At 40.8% G+C, this 20,440-nt stretch overlaps 1 protein-coding gene across 1 annotated transcript in view; it reads right to left on the reverse strand.

The window, feature by feature from the left end:
• MAPK8IP2 (mitogen-activated protein kinase 8 interacting protein 2) overlaps positions 1-20,440 on the reverse strand; it is a 74,243-nt gene that overhangs the window by 4,334 nt on the left and 49,469 nt on the right. The window contains exons 7-11 of the mRNA XM_066592229.1: positions 15,014-15,183; positions 13,044-13,153; positions 11,431-11,541; positions 6,516-6,586; positions 2,576-2,674 (exon numbers count right to left, since the gene is read on the reverse strand). Coding sequence (XP_066448326.1) covers positions 2,576-2,674; positions 6,516-6,586; positions 11,431-11,541; positions 13,044-13,153; positions 15,014-15,183 — 561 coding nt within the window. The remainder of the gene's footprint in view (positions 1-2,575; positions 2,675-6,515; positions 6,587-11,430; positions 11,542-13,043; positions 13,154-15,013; positions 15,184-20,440) is intronic.

The raw sequence follows: 20,440 nt of genomic DNA on the forward strand, positions 1-20,440 counted from the left end.
TTTCTAAATCCTATCAAATATCTAGAAGAACAGATACTTTATTACAACCCCGTGGGAGGAAAGATGACAAGTATATTTGTTTTATAACTAGGTTCAACAATGAATGGGGAAAAATAAGATCACTCTTGAATAATATTTAGCATATTTTGTCTTTGGATCCTAGAATAAGAAACATTATTCCCAAAAGGCTACTTTTAACAGCCAAAAGGGCCCCTAATTTACAGACCCTGTGGTCAGGAGTCACTTCACCAGACGCACTGGGTAATGGCTCTAGACTTTGTGGTTCATATGCCTGTTGAAACTGCTCCATTTGTGAATTTATGAGACCAGCTACGAATTCAATTAATTCCAGTAACAGTGTTACTTTTTCCCTTAAGGATTTTATCAACTGTGGGTCAAAAATGGTCATTTACGTCCTAATATGCCTGTGCTCCCAAATTTATGTGGGTCAAACCTCAAAAGAACTTTGAAGGAGGATCTATATGCATCTGTCTAACATCATATTTGCCTTGAGAGATCAACACCAAAGTAAAACTCTTACCTTTGTGGCGGCTCATTTTAAAAAAAAATCATCATGCCCAGCATAGTAGTTTGAGGATTGTAAAACATTGCCACTAATATTCAGGACAGTTATCTTACTCTGGCTTTGCTCAGAAAAGAGTCCCAATGAATTTTTAATCTTTATTGTGTTACTCCTTTGGGTTTAAATGAGCAATTACTTTTTACATGTTTTCTTTAAGATAATAATTTTTTTTAGGTCTTGGTGGCTTAATTGGCTGTTTACAGATGAGGATACTGAGGTAGCCTCTTTAACAGGTGTTTGGGTTAATGGACGATACTATAAAAAGGGTACATGCACGTATGGAATTCCATTACACCTGAGAAAGTCGCATGTAACTCGGCTATACGCATTGGGAGCTCTTATAGGCATATATTTTGTAGATATTTCAGCCTGGATTTATCTATATTCACTTTCTGGAGCATACATGGTATTTAGCACTATTTTGCTACTTTCTAATACCATATCATTCTATTCCGTTTGGGGCTTCCCAGTTCTGATTATCTTATGCACTTGCACTATATTATACTTTATTATCCTAGTCCATTGCGCTGTATTTGCACTTTGGTTGTCATACTATGCTGCTCTTGTAAGGAGGTTTATGTTTATCTTTGTAGGTTGCCTGTACTGACCGTTTGCCTAATTGTAGCGTAAATGGTATGTCTTTGAATTTCTTAAGTGATTTTAATGAGTACATGAGTTGATTTTCTGAATAAAGGTTGTTCATTTTAATTTGATTGTGCGTTGTTGTTTTTGTGGATGTGAGATCTTGTTGCGTCAGGGTTATGTTAACATCCTTTTTCGCAATCCTCCTTTCCTTATAATTGTGATGCCCATCTATTATGGCTTACAGTGCTTGGACACATGCAGTTTTCTTTCTGCCTAGTGGTCAACTTTGCATTGAGGGCAATTGTTGTATAGCACAGATACAGCATAATAAGGATTAAGACTTTCTTCTTCTGCACAGCCATGGCTCCATATCTTGCATAATCAAAACCAATAAGCCCAAAACAGCTGCATCTGAATCTGCTATAAAAAAAGGAATGGAGGGAGTAGATTTTGTGTATTGAAGCATATATGAGGGCTATTCCAAAACCAATGCCCCCCATCCTATCATGTTGGCACACGTCCTAAGAAGCAGATGTTAGCAGTATGGCAATAGAGTTTGAACTTGCCCACCAATGTCTCTCAAACTTTGTTGCTGTATGACAGATGGCAGTAGACGGGCAGTCTGACTAAATGGCATCTGACATGAACGTGCACAGCTGTCACACCATGAAATGAAGAGCGTCTTAGTCAGTTCATTCCCGCAAATCGGCAGATTAGGACCAGCGAACTGTGTAAGGAGCTGAATATCGGCTTCAATGCATTAGAAATCCACCAAATCACACAAATAAGACATGGCCATCCTGAGCATGGCATGTCTTTCACGTCACCACTGTTAAAACATGCCACCGACCCCATCACTGTGATAAATCCACGGTTTGGTCTCCAAAAACATTCAGCAAGCATCAATGAATACCAGTGGGTACAGTTTTGTTTTGCATGGAGCAATTCATTTACTCACCTTTGCTTTATATGTTCTTTCATGTCAGACGCCTTTAGTCAGACTGCCCCTTTGCTGCTAGTTGTTGCATGGCAACAAAACTTACTGACTATTGGTGGAAAGTTTGAAACTTTATTGCCAAACCACCAATATCTGCTTCTGATGTCGTATGGCAACATAATAAGATAGGAGACATTAGTATCAGAAAGCCCCTCTTGTATGATGGTGGCAAAAATTCTAATTTATTGCCTATGAGCACAAAGTATCAACTATTCATAAATAGTTATAACTTGTATCTGCGACTGAATTTTCAGATTGTTCTGCCTTAGGTTTTATGTAGGGGTCACTGCTAGATAAGCAATAGTGGCCCCAAAAATGTCTACTCAATGTTACACCCCTGCGTTTATTATTATTTGTAGATTTATAAATTGTGCTTGTACCATATAAGTATCTAAAAAAGACAAACTCACCCCACACACTCGGCCACACGCCGCATTGAGTCTTGGGAAACAAAGACGTGGCATGCAAATCGATTCAAGACGGGGTGTTTCGTAATGAAGCCAAAATAACTAAGAGAGAGAACAAGTGAAATATACGCAGTTAAAAAATTCTCATAAAGTGAATCAATTCATTCTCCAAAGGACAAAAACAGAGATACTATAGAAGTGTGATGTAAGGCTTCTTTCATATTGGGTTCTCCCATCCAGTGTCTGTTTCATCTCAGCTTTCTATCTCCTATGCAGAAAACTGCATAGGCACAGAATTGAGACAAGATCATAGGGTTCAATATATGACCATGGATCTCCAACCTGTGGCTTCTAAGTTGTTGAAAAAAATTGCAATTCTCAGCATGTCCTGATAGCAAATGCTAAGAGTTGTAATTTTGCAGAATTAGTACCAATTCTGATTCCCACTGTTTGAAAACCACTGCTTTAGATCATCAGAATTGGTGGCTTCAGCCAACTTTAATCTAATGTGTGTGGCCAGTTTAAGGTTGGGTTTTACACACATTTCAGAGTAATATTAGTACAGTATATAAATGGTTGTGGAACATGTTGTCCACACAGATATTTTGTTAGGACTGAATCAATTTTTATAAAAAAATAAAATAAAACCTGCCTTTCCCCCATAATAGAGTACTACAATCTAATAGTGCTGAGCAGAGCAAAAGGCTGAGGTGGGAGGCTATCATCGGTTAAAATCTCAAAGGCTAAGCTCAACTCATGGATAAGTAAGGGTCCTGTTATACCATTCGACTTTCATACTAAAGACAAGTGCAGATTCAGACTCTATGGGGGAAGGATTATCATTCATATAATCATTCATCCCTCATAGAGTTTCAGCATTGTAGCAGCTCTCCCCATGTAAATGTGCTGCCAACAGTGATGATTTTTTTTAGGTTTGCTCGTTTGTTGGGTGACTTACAGCACCTCCACATAACCTATTAATCTGGCAAATGAACGTTCTTGCTCAATCATCAAGCTGTGTAAAAGGCCCTTAAGTAGATCAATATGTCATTATCTGCTCCTTAGCCAAGGATCCTGTGAAAAGGTAGGAGCCACAGCACAGCCAATGTTTGCCTTTTAAATAGGTACTGCTGACCATTTAGTAAGCACCATTAGCAAATCCTGTTCAGGGTTCTAATTACAGGTTCACTTTTCAGTTTAGTGAAGAAGAAACTCTCTGGATTGTTATTGATCATTTTCCATTTGCCTGTAACATGTTAGATGCCTATTTACAAACTTTAACTTGAAACTTATTGTGTTAAATACCCTGTTGCAGTAAACGTGGGGTCAAGCTGGCTTCTGGCATATCATCCAGCATTTTCCAGAATGAAATTCTGTGCTATTTCATCCAGTATTTTGTGGCAATCTACACCTGAAATTCTGAACAAATCCTCCGGTGCAGATATAAACCCAGCCTAACAACAAAAGTCATTGAAAAAGTCAGGTTACTGTTTGCTGCAACAGTGCATTTAATGCATTACATATGAAGGTAAAGTTTATTACTTCAAAGACCATACCCTGCCCTCTGATTACAGGCCCATCGCTCTCCTTAAAGGGGTTGTCCCGAGGCAGCAAGTGGGTCTATACACTTCTGTATGGCCATATTAATGCACTTTGTAATGTACATTGTGCATTAATTATGAGCCATACAGAAGTTATAAAAAGTTTTATACTTACCTGCTCCGTTGCTGGCGTCCTCGACTCAATGGTGCCGACTAATTTTTGCCCTCCGATGGCCAAATTAGCCGCGCTTGCGCAGTCCGGGTCTTCTTCTTTTCTGAATGGGGCTCCGTGTAGCTCCGTGTAGCTCCGCCCCGTCACGTGCCGATTCCAGCCAATCAGGAGGCTGGAATCGGCAATGGACCGCACAGAAGCCCTGCGGTCCATGAAGACAGAGGATCCCGGCGGCCATCTTCAGCAGGTGAGTATGAAGACGCCGGACCGCCGGGATTCAGGTAAGCGCTGTGCGGGTGGTTTTTTTAACCCCTGCATCGGGGTTGTCTCGCGCCGAACGGGGGGGGGGGGGGGGGGGGTTTAAAAAAAAAAAAAACCCGTTTCGGCGCGGGACAACCCCTTTAATGTTGACCTCAAACTCTTCATGGCTATAATTTCAGCGAGAGTTAAACTATTGCCCTCAATGGTCCACCGTGAGCAAGTAGGCTTCATTCCAGGTAGACAAGCGCCAGACAATGTATGAAAAATCCTAAATATAATCCATGTTGTGAATGTCTCTAAGACACTGCTATCAGTTATTACTCTTGATATTGAAAAAGCATTTGACTTGCTGTCATGGTCTTATTTGCAATTGACACTTCAAAAAATGGGGTTTGGTGGTCCCTGCATGAACATTATTTCAGCACTCTATTCTAACCCTTTAGCATACTTTAAAATACCTTCTACTCAACCAACTCCAGTACATATCCTAAGAGGCACCCGACAGAGATGCCCTCTCTCATCGACATTATTTGCCCTCGCAATGGAGCCGTTAGCTGTTGCCATCTGTGATAATCCCAATATATTTGGCGTCCTCACTGACAATAACAATATCAAACTTAGCCTTTTAGCGGATGATCTTCTTTTAACCCTTACCAAGCCTCTTGCCTTCCTCCCTAACTTAATAGCAACCCTCAAAAAATTTAACGTAGCCTCTGGTCTTAAAATTAACCATTTCAAGTCAGAAATCCTCTCCTGTAATACCACCTCCCATGTTCAAAAGCTTATCGAGATCAAATTCCATTTTAAGACCAACACCCATTATCTCCCCTACCTAGGGATTAAATGTACTAATTCTATTGACACATTTTATAAATGGAACTACCACTATTTCTCCAGCTCAACCTGGACTTGGCAAAGTGGGACTGCCCTTACCTTTCTTGGTTGGGACGAATATACAGTATAAACATATTACTTCTACCACGGCTCCTCTATCTCTTTAGATTACTCCTATTCCTGTTCCCACATCAGATACACAATTAATGGAAAAATGAGTCTTGTCTTTAATATGGTCCAATAAACACCCCCGGATAACAAAGAACACTCTATGTTTACATAAAAATTTGGAGATCTCTCTGTGCCTAACGTCTTAAATATTATAAGGCAGCACACCCCGCCCAGATACCCCCCATATATGGGGGCTCTCAATCCCCCTTATAGATCTCCATAGAAGCTACCCAATTACATCCTCATACCTGGTCCTCTCTTCTTTGGACTAGTTTACCATTTCCAACCAATTTTCAAGCCACTGCCGCTTTCTCATTTTATTCCATCTTACTCTGGCGTCAAATGCAATTCAATATATCACCATGGCCACTCATATTCATATAGCACAGCAGTGGGAAAAAAAAACTCAACTCCCTTTTGATCCACTCATTCAATGTATCAATGAGATACTTCTCTACAAGAAATTGATGGCCATACGTCTAGACAGGGTGATCCAGTTTAAAAAAATCTAGGATCCATGGTTATCTTTTGTCATTGTAACAAACCTACATTACTATATCCAACTTTACAAAACCCCATATGTCCATAGCAAGAATAAACCGATATCCCCAGGGTTCTGGATCTGCAATACCAACCTATTCCAATGATCCAGAACCATACCTCAGCAACCAACTTGTGCGAAACCCTTTAGATCCAGTGGTATATAATACTCTCTACAATGTGACCTTTAGTGTTGTTTAGTTGTGTTCTTTTCAATGTTTTATATTGCATTATACAAATACCTTTCATTATGTCGCTATCTATATTCCCCTGCGTGGGGTCTTTAAGGCAGTTTGTTGCCATATTTTTCTATTTAAAATTCAATAAATGCGTTTGAAACAAAGTTTGCTACATCTTTAGAAATATATATATATATATATTCTGCGCTAAGACACAGTAGGACAGATATTGGATAATTTCTTACCAGCTGTTACGTGGATGACAACCACAGAAGGAAATATTTTTCATTTGGAAAAAGTGACTGCAACGTTCATCCTGTAAAACAAGACAGACAGTCAATGAGAACTGCAGTGTGAGTCAGATCTTATCTATGCTGACAGACAACATAGGCATTGTGATATAGTGTGTGCTACAGCAATATCCAACCAGGCTCCAGCAATTGTTGATACTGCATGACCCCAGGATCATTCATTTAACCATATCCAGCAAGTGAACAGAGTGACTGAGAGATAATTATTGCTGCTCTAATAACACTCAACTTTGGTCTTCAGTAGATTGAGTTTGCCATTGTTCAAATGCTTTGGCCCAGCTGGAGTTTTATAAGACTAGGAGGCAGGAAGCCATTGTTAGTTGTGGATATTAATTCTCTAAAATTGAATATTAAATTCAATAAATTCTTCATCTACAATTCATATTAATGGCTCTTTAATTTTTTTAAAATGCATTTTACTATTTTAGTTAAAAGGGTTTGCCCACAAACATAATGGTGGTTAATTGTATAGCCAATCTAAAGTTACACATTTGGCCAATAGGAAGCACTGGTAATTTAAAATAAAATCCTTTATTTCTGAGTAATCCACATGCCTTCTTCCTTTCAGGAGTCCTATTATTTATTCCTGTAGCCCTTGGATTCGGCCATGATACCCTATTTATTCTATGGTCATGCATGCATAGATTCTCCCAGTGTCTAGCCTTCCCCCTTCTATTAACACGCATGTACTGTTTCCCTGCTATGCTGCAGCCTTTAAGATCAACTGTGTATGTGCAGTAGAAGAAATCAGAACAAGATGGGGTGCACTCGGAAAACTTTCATTCTGACCTAGTCTGGTTGGCCAATCATATGTCTAAATCAGATAGACCAAGGACACATTCAATATATAATAAATTTAAACTGGCTGCAGCAACATTACTTGAAGCTGCTAGGCCACATGGTAAAATCTACAACAGGGCTTCTCTGTATATAAAACTTTATTTACAGTACTGGTTTTCTTCTATGGGGAAAAGAAACCTTATAAGTTCCCTAAGAGTTCAGTTGCAACCGTATGTTCTGCACACACTAAAGTTAGGGCCCTGGTTAGCTAGAATCGTGGGATATGTAGTCTGTAGTGCTGTTGTGGTCTCACAATCACTCGCTCTGTTCCCACGCCCGGAATAGAAATATGCAGAAAGAAGGAGATGAATCAGAGAGGCTCTGACAGAGGGGAAAAAACAAAATAAGTAAAGTAATTGCTAGAAATCACATCTATCACAGGAGGATAGGATTAACGCAATAAGGTTTGGGGGCAAATCCTTTAAAGAGCCACTGCGGTGAATATTATTTGTTTGATTCCTTATGTAACCATCCTACAGAGTCCTTCTCCTCAGGTAGCCATGTAATCTCATTTTACCCACCTGAAATTTACTTGAATTTATTTTCCTCTCAAAAGTCTGATTTTTAGTCAGCATAATTTCTGTGTGATGGACCACACAAGCTTTTTAGAGGGGGACACAGAAACTCCCATCACAGTTACTGTTAATAATTATAGGCTCCTGTTACAAAGTTATGACGGTTTAGCCTCCTGACTGTAGTGTATACTTATGGTCTGTAGCTTTTTTAGGTGAATGTAGAAGGTAATAATTACACAGTCCTCACAGTGGGCAGAGATGGTACAGGGTGTAGTTAGTCATGCGATGCTGTGCAAATCGATCATGGTATTGACAGCACTGTATAGAATTGACTGTGATATACAGTGGAGACCTCCAGAGTGTGACCGGCAATCAGATGAAGACTACAGGGATGGAAAAACATTTTTTCACCGGAATGGCCCTTTAAGGAAGAGTATTATGGCTGTAGACATCAGTGAACCTTTGGGCCACCACACCATACACTTTGCAATTATTGGTTGCGGATTGCTTGTCATATCTAAGATGTTTGTAAGTACATGTAAAAATGTAAGCAGTTGCTCACAAGTAACTGGCCACTGCGTGTGTTCTACTATTCCTTAGGTAGCTGCTCTAATTTCAGACACTCCATCAACTACCTTTTCAAAATGACCATAAGGGTTTAATCTGGGTCACTAAAATGTTTGTTTCTCCTTCCTGATGTTACAGATAGTGGACGATTCAATAAAACTTTTGCCATTTCATGTCACTGTATGAAACTACATCAGCAGTGACTAAAAGACGTTGACAAATAGGAATGAAATGACAATAGCCCTTGTTACAATGTCTGAAGCAAGAAAGATAACATACGTCACCACCTTGGTATAACACTGCCTGGGATGGCTATAAAACACAATAATCTGCTCCTCTTATCTGTACTGAAAATTCTCGGCCAATTTTATTCTAGTCTTTAGAGTGAATGATGAGGCTGTTAGATCGGAGGACATTTCCGTTTTTTAAAACCGTTAACCTAGAAAAATAATAAGATAACAGTCCATAGAAGTAAATACTCAGAGAAGACCTTGCAGTTAGTGTTGTGGAGTGTGCCAATGACAATCTGTAGCTGAAGAGGATTTCCACTGACATTGACAATTTGAAGGAATAGCACATGAAAACATTAATAAAAGTACTCCAAACCCCCTGTTTTTACCAAACCTGAGTGGTCGTCACTTAAAAGGGTATGCAGACACACAGAAACAGCTCAGTGCCGATTGTACATGTATCCCCTATAACTTCAGCCTGATGAGCAGCAATATGGCCAAAATGACAATTCTGTGATTACTACACCAACCATGGGATTATTTTGCATATGAACGCGAATATACATTTTACTTTTTGCACTTGTTTGGAGTGCTATTCAATATTTGTAAGGAAGTTCACTAGTACATAAACTTTGACTGACTGGATGGATTAAAATGGCATTAAAATAAACAAATAGAAAAGTTATAAAAGTACATGCATTTTGCATTCACTGAGAACTAAAATCTTATTTGTTCTTTTTAATTTCCAATAATAAGTACACTAATATAGATGAACATATCCTTAAAAGGGTTATTCTGGGGCCAATTTATCTTTTAAGCTGCTAACCATGCGGTAGCAACATAAAGAAGACATGCTCACCTTCCCTGCCACTCTTGTTCCTCTGGTGCTCGATCTCCCATTGCCCTTCACTTCTGGGTTCAACAAGCCAGCCATGAGGTTACTGACAGCAGGTCTATGTGACCATGCAAACAGTCACCGGCTCACTTCAGGCGGTGATTAACTGCAGTAGTCATACAACTGCATTGGGACTTTAATGCTGATGCAGACAGAAGTGAAATGTAGCTGGGGATCAGGTAACGGAGGAGCGAGAGTGGCGGGGCGGTGAGCATGTCTTCTTTTATGCTGGTACAGCATAGTATGCAGCTTATGAAAATAATTTGTCAATATTTGAAGGCATTTCCAATTTCCTATTGTTTCGATAAGGTTTTTAAACTGTTTTAGATTGTGATTATTTTTATTTTTCCATGTTACTATCTATATTCAAAATAGGGTTTAACACTTGGTAGTGAACTCTCACAATGCAGCAACACTTCCTTGTTACACTGCCCCCAGTGTACTTAAACTTGTGCTGAGTACACTGGAGGGCAGGATGAGCACTTGTCTCATTATTATCACAATGAAAGGTAACAGCTTTGCTATTACTGGAAGAAGCGGATAACACAGGATCAACCGCTGATAACAGGTGATGGACATAGCTAGCAGATTCTTGCAGAGTGCAGACTGAGCAAGCGGGCAGAGGTAAGTAAGAAGTCCAGAGAGGCAGAGGTGAGGTCCTGTACCAGCAGGCTTGGTGACTGTTGTTCTCCACTGGGACAAACTAACTGTGGAGAACAAGCTAACTTAAAAGTCCAGAAAGGGGTGTGTGTGGGGGACATGGGGCTCCCCAATTTTTCCTTCCCACTCACACATTTGTTAGTTCATTAAATAGGTTTTTCTATTAAAGACATGTATCACCTACTCACAGGATAAGTGATAAATGAGTGATCTTTGACCCTCAGTGAACATTACAACGGCATACCCCAAGTCCTTCATAACCTGTTAGTGAATGGAGTAGCAGTGAACATGTGTGACTACCATTTCACTTATTGTATGAGACACGGTCACACATGTGCACTACTACTCCATTCACTAACAGGGGACTTGGGAAGCACCGTCCTTATGATCCCTGGGGTCAAAGTAATCAGAAAACCAGATCTCACACATTTATCACCTATTCTGTCGGTACGTGACAAATATCTTTAATAGGAAGACCCCTCAAAGGTACCTTTACATGACAGCTGTCCCAACGACTATTACTCTTGTCGTTCAGTGAATGGAGGCAGAGCGCACTGGAGATCTCTTCTATCCACCCGCCTTTATTTACTGTGAATGGCCGTTGTTCATAGATTAGTAGCTCCTGTTTACACAGGCCGATGGTCGTTTGGTTTTTAGGTGAGTTTAAAAAAAACATGCGATTTCGACAAGCGAGCGATTTCTCTTTCAGCGCCCTGTCGGCATTGTGTGTACACTGGATGATTATCGCCTGAATTCGCTGTTCCCAGTGATTATCATTCGGTTAATAATCACTTCATGTAAAGGTACATTTAGGTTTCCTTCACACACGTTTTGTATGGCATTTTTGCCCGTTTAGGCCCAATGTCCATGGGCAGATTTTTGCTGCAGATTCCGCAGCATTAACCTTCCATAGCATGCTATGGGAAAATGATTTTTCATGCACACGAGTGGAAACCAATTGCAGTTTCACTCGCGGATGAAGAATCACAGCATGCTCCATTTCACTGAGATTCCCACACGGACAGCTTCCATTGAAATCAATGGAAGCTGTCCGATCTGCTACCACTTGTTTATTGACATCATCTGATTTTTTTACGCCATTTGTGCAGAATAACATTTGCAGTCTGTTCCTTCTGTCTTACCTCTGGTCGGTCATTTCCTCTCAGAATGAGCTTGATGCCACGCAAAGAAATCTCCAATTCACAGCTAGCAGGCGGCCGCAGGTGGACCGTTAGCTTCCTTGCAGTTGCAATCTGGTTATGTTATAAAATCCAATATTAATACTCAGGAGTTTATCACGTAGTAAGTAACTGCTATATAACTAATGATACTGCAGTAGCAAACCTGTCATGATGGATTTACATCTACTAGTTTATGCATCATATAGGGATTGAAACATTTTGCTGACTGTGTCCTGCTAAGTAACCTGAAAACTAGCATAGCTGCTATCAGCTGCTATTGGCTATGTTTTTACTGCTATACGTAATATTGAGGCCAGGCAACTTTCTCATTATATTTCCTCATGTCGATTTCATTTAAGAAACAAGTACTGTATTGCCTGGTGGTGTTAGGGACTCACCTATAAGGGGTTAATGTTGCTGTGGAGACAGATGGGAGGGATGCATTAAAACTGCTGTATTCGACAAATTTTGGTGCAGTGGAACTGAGCATACTCAATGGATATTTGCAGATTGTCTGATCCCTTGCCATAAAAGGAACCATTTTTGCTGCATAGTAGCAGAGCAGGGACTGAAAGAAGGCTAGAGATGCTGCTGCCTGAACTGCTAAGAGGGGAGAACCCAGCCAGAGGAACAAGGAAGCTGTTGCCTAGAGAATAGGAGAATCTTCCTGTATCAGAAAGAGGACAGAGAAAGGAGCTTAGAGTAGTGCTCCGGACCCTTCTTTCCCCTAGACAATGCTGTGGGATTACTAGGGTCAGTAGGAGTAGCAACTTCTATGCGATAAACTGTAAGTGAGGCCGGGTACGTGCAGTGACGCTAGGCCGCTGTGTTAGTAGTGAGTGAGGAAACTACTGTTTAGTCAGCATCTTACGGGCAAGTTTTTGTTATGCTTATAGAGCGAAGTGTATGTGCTGCCAGCAGTTGCTGCGTTTCCCCTGGATTTCAAGATTATTGTTGAATATTCAAGAAAATAAAGTTATTTGGACTTTTACATGTCATCGCCGACCCCACCCCCCAACACAGACATTGCCACATAATATATACACTATATGGACAAAAGTATTTGGAAACTGCATGTTTTTCAGAAAAAGTGATTTATTATTCTATTTAGTAACATGTAGACCCTCCTTTTGCTTATATTACCATGGTAACACGTCAAGGTATACTTTCCACAAGTTCTCTGTAAGTCTGGGCAGGTATAGCTCGCCATTCCTCCTGCAAGGCTGCAAGAAGAGGTTGTTGTGAAGATGGGCGTGGGTGGCGGTGTCATACCCGTCGCTCCAGTTCGTCCCACAAGTGCTCGATCAGATGAATGAATAGTTATTACAAAATGAGCAGCTTTTTATTTTACCCATGCCCTTCCCAGTATATCGTTCGGCAAACTCAATACTTGCATATTTGCTGATTTTCTGCAGTGTCCAAATACTTTTGTCCATATAGTGTATTACAGTTTCTTTCATCAAGCCAGATTGCCTTGATTAATGTTTAACATGATAATGTTATTAGAAGAGGTATATGGAATCCCTGCACCACAGTATATTATCATATGTCCACGTTATTGGTTACTCTCTTACCTTCTGCATGGCTGCACACAAAATACCATTGCCCTGATGGTGTGGAACTTCAACAGAACCAAGAAACTGCACATCAAACATTTGTACCCAAGGAGAATTTCCTTTGATCACTGCACAGAGAGTAAGAAAATGTGTATAATAGAAACATACTATAGACAGCGGACAGGTGGCAAATCTAAAACAGAAAGACTGTCCTGCTTTAGGAGGAATCACTTGAAAAGTCTTTATTTGAACTTATTAACCCTTTCCAATCCAATTTGTATCCTGGTTTTCCTAGGGGGCTTACTCTTTTTTTCTCCTGTTATAAAACAGCGCTATATGCTGGCTAAAGCCAGTACTGCATGAGGTGACACATTGGATAGGCTCCAACAGCAGAGATGCTGGCAATATACAGTAAGAGAACCCCGATGGACGTCTTCCAACATTGGAGCTGTACAGCCTTAAATCATAATGTCTTCAGAGGTCAGACAGTTGATTGGAAAGGGTTAAAATCCAACATCAAATCTGAGTTGTCAACACAATGCACCAGGTTTGTCTGTTGGATTTCAATAAGTACAAATAAAGACTTAGCGAGTAACATACTAACATAGTATGTAAGGCTGAATGAAGACAATGTCCATCTAGTTCAGCCTGTTTCTAACCCCCCCCCCCCCTTGTTGATCCAGAGGAAGGCAAAAAAAAAACAACAAGGTAGATGCCAATGTAGCTCATTTGGAATGATTCCTCCTGGGGTGGGATTGTCTTTATGCTTTCCCTAAGATATGCCTGCTTGGTTGAATTGGGGTCTGTGCACAGCAGTGGAGCTGCGGAGGGGTGAGCTGGTTGACCTTTCCTTCTTTGTATGGTAAATCTAAAACATCTATGCAATTACACATACAAACACAGTGCATTGGGGACATAGATGACATTTTATGTTGTAAACATAAACATATGAGTTTATCATACTGGCTAAAAGAGGACCAAGAAATCTAGTTTATTGGAAATCTATTTACACATATTTTTATGAAACTTCACTTGTGCTACAGCATTAGAAAATTAGAGATGTGGATTTTAGACACAGTTTTTGATGTTTCAACTTTCCCCATAAAAAACAGTGGAAAAAAGAACTGTCATTCATTCTGTAAGTGGTGAATAATGCAATGTGTGCCCTCACATACGGCTCTTGTAAATGTAGCCTAGTGAGTCTAGGCGTGGCAGATAACATACTGGCATAAACTGCTCTTATGGTGAGGAATTAAAAAATTGTCAACTGCTCCTTCTGCTGTCTACATAGGTGTGTGTCTACATGGGGTAATCCTCTCTTATGCCCCTTTTAGATGGAACGAATATTGTTCAGAAAATCATTCAAATGAATGAAACTAAACAATATAATCATTCAGTTTAAATGCGGAAAAACAACTGCATGATGAGAAAGAATCCTGAGGTTCTCACTTGCCGTTCAGTTTCAGCGGGCATAAAAACCAACGCCGGCTCGGGCACTTTAGTGCCATTTAAATGCTACTTGTTTACTGTTCCATATTCTGTAATCTCGTGTAAAAGGGCCATTAGAGTAGATAGTTATGTTTCTCCCACATGATATGCCATAAAGATCTGATCATTTTGGAACCCATCCCATTAGGCAGCCACTGGATGCCACTTAATCAGATAGGAAAGGAGTCGAGGACTGTCCTTCCCGAAAAAGGTGCAGTTCCAGAGGCAGACATTTATGGAAAATGCCACAAATGTCTGGGATGTGAATACCCATGTAAAACACTACAATATTTAGGTCTGAGGAAGACTGCAAGAGTAATAACTGAACAAAAAGAAATCATAGTATTATAAAATATTTGACCCGTACAAAACATACTGTATATATTATGTGTTTTGGTTTCACAATTCAAGTTTAGTTTTGATTTTGGTGAAATATTGGTGGTAGAACTACGGTAACTCAGTAACCATGGTCTATATGGTTCTTCCCTGTGAAACCTTACCAACATTCTCCTTCACCGGACATACAACTTCATGGGCGTAGAATGAAGGGAAGATCCCTCGCTCTCCTGTCCTCATGTTATAACCACGACACCACGAACCGTCCTCACATTCGACCAGTAATGGGTCATCAACATCTAGTTCAAGCTCATCTTCATGACGAGGAATAAACCTGAATAACAAAGAAACATCAAAGTAAAAATAATTAACATCTTCCCCAGCATAAGAGTTCAAAAATTCTATGTAAGTGAATACCTACAGGGCATGCTTACAGGTGTAGTCAGAACCAGCTTGACTGGTGAGACACATTACAGAGATATATAGGCCTTTATATAGGCCGGCAGTCAATAGACTATAATCGGCTACACAAGTAGCATACGGCATTGAATGAACAATTGGTGCATTAAACAAAGCAGATGTATCACGCTGAACATATGTATGACGCTGGATACATCTGTACCTGCCATTTATTTTCCTCAGTGCTTGCTCCTTAGTTGTTCAATTATGGCAGAGCTGTATATAAACACAGTGGCAAATCGGGGACTACATAGGACGAAGAAGGGGGTCCAAAGTGGCAGGTAAAAGGTACAGGTTGCTGCTACTTAGCTGCATTTTCAGAATTTCCATTTTGTGCCTTTAAGCCAGTGGCAAAGCTTAATAAAACGGCTGTCAAATAACAATATACGACAATATAGTATTGGCCGGGCTGATTTAGAGGTAACCTGGCATGTCTTCAAAACCTTTGACGTGTGCTTGGTTATTTTGAGGTACACCTCTCCGAGTATAAGACAGAAGGCGCCCAAATTAATGTCTTTGAAATAGTATTCTATCTCCCCAAAACAAAATTAGTGGAATTAAGAGCCCTATAGGAGAAGCTTATGTCAGCAACAAAGATCACCTTAGGGCAACTACAATCTTTGTTGGAACATCTAATTTTTCCTTGCAGGATCATATCACAGGCAGAGCATTCTGTCACAGATTTCCCATGGTCATAAAAGTGATGAAACACCACACTGCTGCCAGGAATGTGACATAGCCTATATGGATATAAATCTGTTCACAGACACTGCAGAGTGTTCAGGCATGGGAGGTAATCTCCAAAAGAGATTCACAAAAGCATGGCCTGTAATCTGGCATGGGTCCCATCTCCACGTTTATGTAAACTAACATGCTTAGAGTGTTATCCCACAATTGTAGAAGCATTGAGCAAGAGCAGGGGTGTAACTATAGAGGATGCAGGGGATGCGGTTGCACCCAGGCCCAGGAGCCTTAGGGGGCCCATAAGGCCTCTCTTCTCCATATAGGGAGCCCAGTACTATAAACAAAGTATTATAGTTGAGGGCCCTGTTACAGGTTTTACATTGGGGCCCAGAAGCTTCAAGTTATACCTCCTGGCAAAAAGATATAGAACAAGAGGATTGCTTTCTAGACAGACAACTTCAGTGTAGTGTCCCGGTGATTGCATTTCTTCGGCATTTATTTAAACCTGATTTTATGGTTCACGTCTAGGTATGTGCCGGCAGCTAAAATAGCATAGTGGATTCTTTATCCCGTGTTCAGATAGAGAGATTCTGGAACTTGAGGCCAGAAGCAGATGAGGTAGAAGTGCCTTTATTGAATCTTGTTTTGGAGACCTGATGAATTGAATTAGCCAGTCTTTAGCTCTTGGTACGATGCATACAAGCATCCAGAAAAGTTGGATACATGTGACATACATGGAAAGGGGTAGTACCATTGATACCATTAGTTTGGAGAATAAATGAAGTAGATATTCATCATAGAGAAATTTAAAGTTGAAACAATTTACTAAAGTCATAACATAGGGTTTGTTTAAATTCAGTCAGGTTGGACACATTAAATATGAACTTCCAAAATGATACTGATCAGTCTCTGGTCTTTTGCTCGGTGTAACAGTTGATGCGGTGGCAATAGTATGAGGTCAGAGTATTAATTATTAGAGAGATGTTTTTACGTCCTATCCGCAGTGTTATGCTGTGCTGGGCATATTATTTCTGGATATAATCTGTCACTTGAATAAAGCAGTGCCAGTTTTAAAATCCCACATATCTGTCTGTATATTAATTTGTGGAATAGAGGTCACAGCTGGGGTTCATTATAATTAGAGATGAGCGAGTATACTCGCTAAGGCACATTACTCGAGCGAGTAGTGCCTTAGCCGAGTATCTCCCCGCTCATCTCTAAAGATTCGGGGACTGTCGCGGGTGACAGGTGAGTTGCGGCGGGGAGCAGGGGGGAGAGAGGGAGAGAGAGATCTCCCCTCCATTCCTCCCCGCTCTCCCCCGCCCCTCTCCGCCCCCCAAATCTTTAGAGACGAGCGGGGAGATACTCGCTCGAGTAATGTGCCTTAGTGAGTATACTCGCTCATCTCTAATTATAGTATAATAGTTTGAATGTTCAAAATATAAGGTGATGCACCCCTGTTGGTTATCATGAATAATACCACCTCCAAAATACATTTTTATATCTAAATAGAAATAGTTGCTTATCAGTTTAGACCATTTGTTCCATAAGACAAACCACTGGACCATCAGGCATTTTAAAGAACTTCAGGCCTTATTACCCAGTAATATATATTGGGTTTTTTTACTGATTGCAAGAGAATGCACAATAATTACACAAATGGTCAAAAGAACCGGACACTTATTTTACTCTTAATCACAGTTAACCGGATACTTACTTTGACAGTGTCTACCCCAGACTGTGTACTGACTGCACCACTGTAAAAAATGGACCTTGTGATGACTGTTAACTGACTATTGGTTATTCTTCATTGCAAGATAGTGGATTGGATTATAAATCAATTAATTTTGAGATTTATGATAGAAGTGATGACATGCAAATACCTTATTTTTAAGAGGACAGCAGTTTTCTTCAGTCTTAGGCCTTAGTCAGACGGGCATTTTTTCGCGCGATTTGCAGATCGCATGACGGATGCGCATCTGTAAATCGCATGACCGATGCCCGAAAATCTGCTCCTAGCCGCGTTTCATTAGAAACGGGCTGGAGCTGTCCAGCGCATTGCATTCAATGGAGCCGGCAATACAGCCGACTCCATTGAAAGCAATGCGCTGCGGGCGAGTGTGGGATGAATTGTCGGGAAGGGCTTAAATATATAAGCCCTTCCCTGCAATTCATCCAGAAAAGTGTTAAAATAAAAAATATATACATACTCACCTGCTCCCGGCAGCCGGAGTTCCGCGCGGCCGGCCTGCAGTGGGTGTGAAGGGGGTGTGTCAGACCTGCCCCCTGATTGGCTCAGCACTGAGCCAATCAGGGGGCAGGTCTGACTCACACCCCCTTCACACCCACTGCAGGCCGGCCGCGCGGAACTCCGGCTGCCGGGAGCAGGTGAGTATGTATATATTTTTTATTTTAACACTTTTCTGGATGAATTGCAGGGAAGGGCTTATATATTTAAGCCCTTCCCGACAATTCATTCCGCGCATGCCGGCAGCCCATTGCTTTCAATGGAGTCGGCTGTATTGCCGGCTCCATTGAATTCAATGGGCAAACATCGTTCTTCTCTGCCACAGCTGTTACAGCTGTGGCAGAGAAGAAGGATTTGTCTTCTATATGTTCTCAATGGGGTCGGCGCTGCTGTCGCCGGCCCCATTGAGCGCATATAGTGAAGAGAACAGGAATCGCAGATCGCAGATAGGTGCGATCTGCGATTTCTGTTCTATAATTTATCGGACGAGCGCATAAAAAGCGCTCATGTGTCCGATACCATTGCAAAGCAATGGTTTTAAAAAAACGCCGGACGCATGCGCAAATCGCGCGAAAAAACGCCCGTCTGACTAAGGCCTCACATTTACTGGTTTATGATACATTTCTGAAGTTAAATTGTATATGGTAGCCAACATTTGTGTTTAGGGTCTTTTTATAATTAATAATTAGTCAAATTATTTTCTAAATTACTTTTCATCAATTGAGAATTTACTTCACCTAAATTATTAGGAAACCCGTTGCTTGAGTTGGGTTCAATGGATGACTGGTGTGAAAAACAGAGCTTATATTGCAGGCAGTCAAATAAGGTATATTCAAAGCAAAGCTTAGAAGAAATGTAAAGCGTACTTCCAGCTTCAGGGTCCAAAATTAATAACACTCCTCATAATATTGCCCATACCAGAATGATTGCAATGATACCTACATTCTGCCAATCTAAACAATGGTCAGGGAGTTAAAGAGTTTTGTTTCCTCCCTGTTAAAAATTAAAATGAAGCGCCCGGCAAGAGCGCAGACCTTCTTTTCCTATTATTGTTTACGCATACTAAAACATAAGAACTATTCAGTTTGAGTTAGGAAAAAGGAAATGTATCATTCAGCTGTTAAAGCATACTTTGAATGTAAATCTATTCCTCATTGTATTCTATAGTTCTTTAATAAAATACTTTAGAACTGAAGGGCATCATGGGTCGGCTTGTGTTGCTGTTGGATGGGGTGCTGGGGAGATGGGTGGTGTGCTTCTTGTGCTCTCCACCACTAGGGGCCACATGCTGTGCGGGGGTCTGGATCTTTACGAAGTCCAGTGCATGCACTGTTCCATAGATTTGTGTGGGGGAGTGCATGAACAGAATCTGGGGGGAGACGGATTTTTGTCCGATGTGTGGGCTTCGGCGTCGGGGGACGGGAGAGTGTGGGAAGTGTATCGCATGGCTCCCTGTTGCCTCATCTGGCAGTGCCATAGGTTGGTTTATGGTGCTTTAGGCAGGTGACAGATTCCTTCAAAAGAGACATGTGCAGCCTTCTCTTGACTGATGGACAAAACCAACTTGTTCTCGGGATTGTGAAGGTCTCAGTCATCAGACTGTCACTAATGACATGTTCTTATACACAGATATATTGTTGCCTAAGTTGAAATCTGCTTGATCCTCAGGAGCAGTTTGCCATCTCATTTGAAGAGCAGCATAAGGGACTTAACTTTTACTTTTATATTCACCCATAGCCTCCCAACCATTTGTGGTTGACCTCTGTTGGTCCCAGTTTCACAAAAACGCTTGATGGTGTATGCAACTGTGGATATGGGGATCCTCCATTCTAAGGCAATGTCATGAACGGAAAGACCATCTTTGTTATAATAGTTGTAATAAGCATTGATTAAATGTCTCAGTCTATATCTTCCCACAGTTGGGGAGCCATTTCCTGCAATTCAGCAACTACAAATCCTTATTACCGCGTTGGTTTCTAATGACCATGTGATATCAGTAATAAAGATAATTACCTTGAAAAATAAAAATAAACTTTCTCCAACGTGCTAGGGGGCTGGCATTTCCGCATTAAGACGCATAGTACTGGAAACATGCATGCCGCACAATTCCCTTACTATGCGTGTTTCCTTGTGCCAGTGCTATTGATGATATGTGCTACTCAGCATACAAGCTGGCTCTGTCTCTCTCCTGAGTTGTTCT

This window comes from Eleutherodactylus coqui, chromosome 2, assembly GCF_035609145.1.
Source record: "Eleutherodactylus coqui strain aEleCoq1 chromosome 2, aEleCoq1.hap1, whole genome shotgun sequence".
NCBI lineage: Eukaryota > Metazoa > Chordata > Amphibia > Anura > Eleutherodactylidae > Eleutherodactylus > Eleutherodactylus coqui.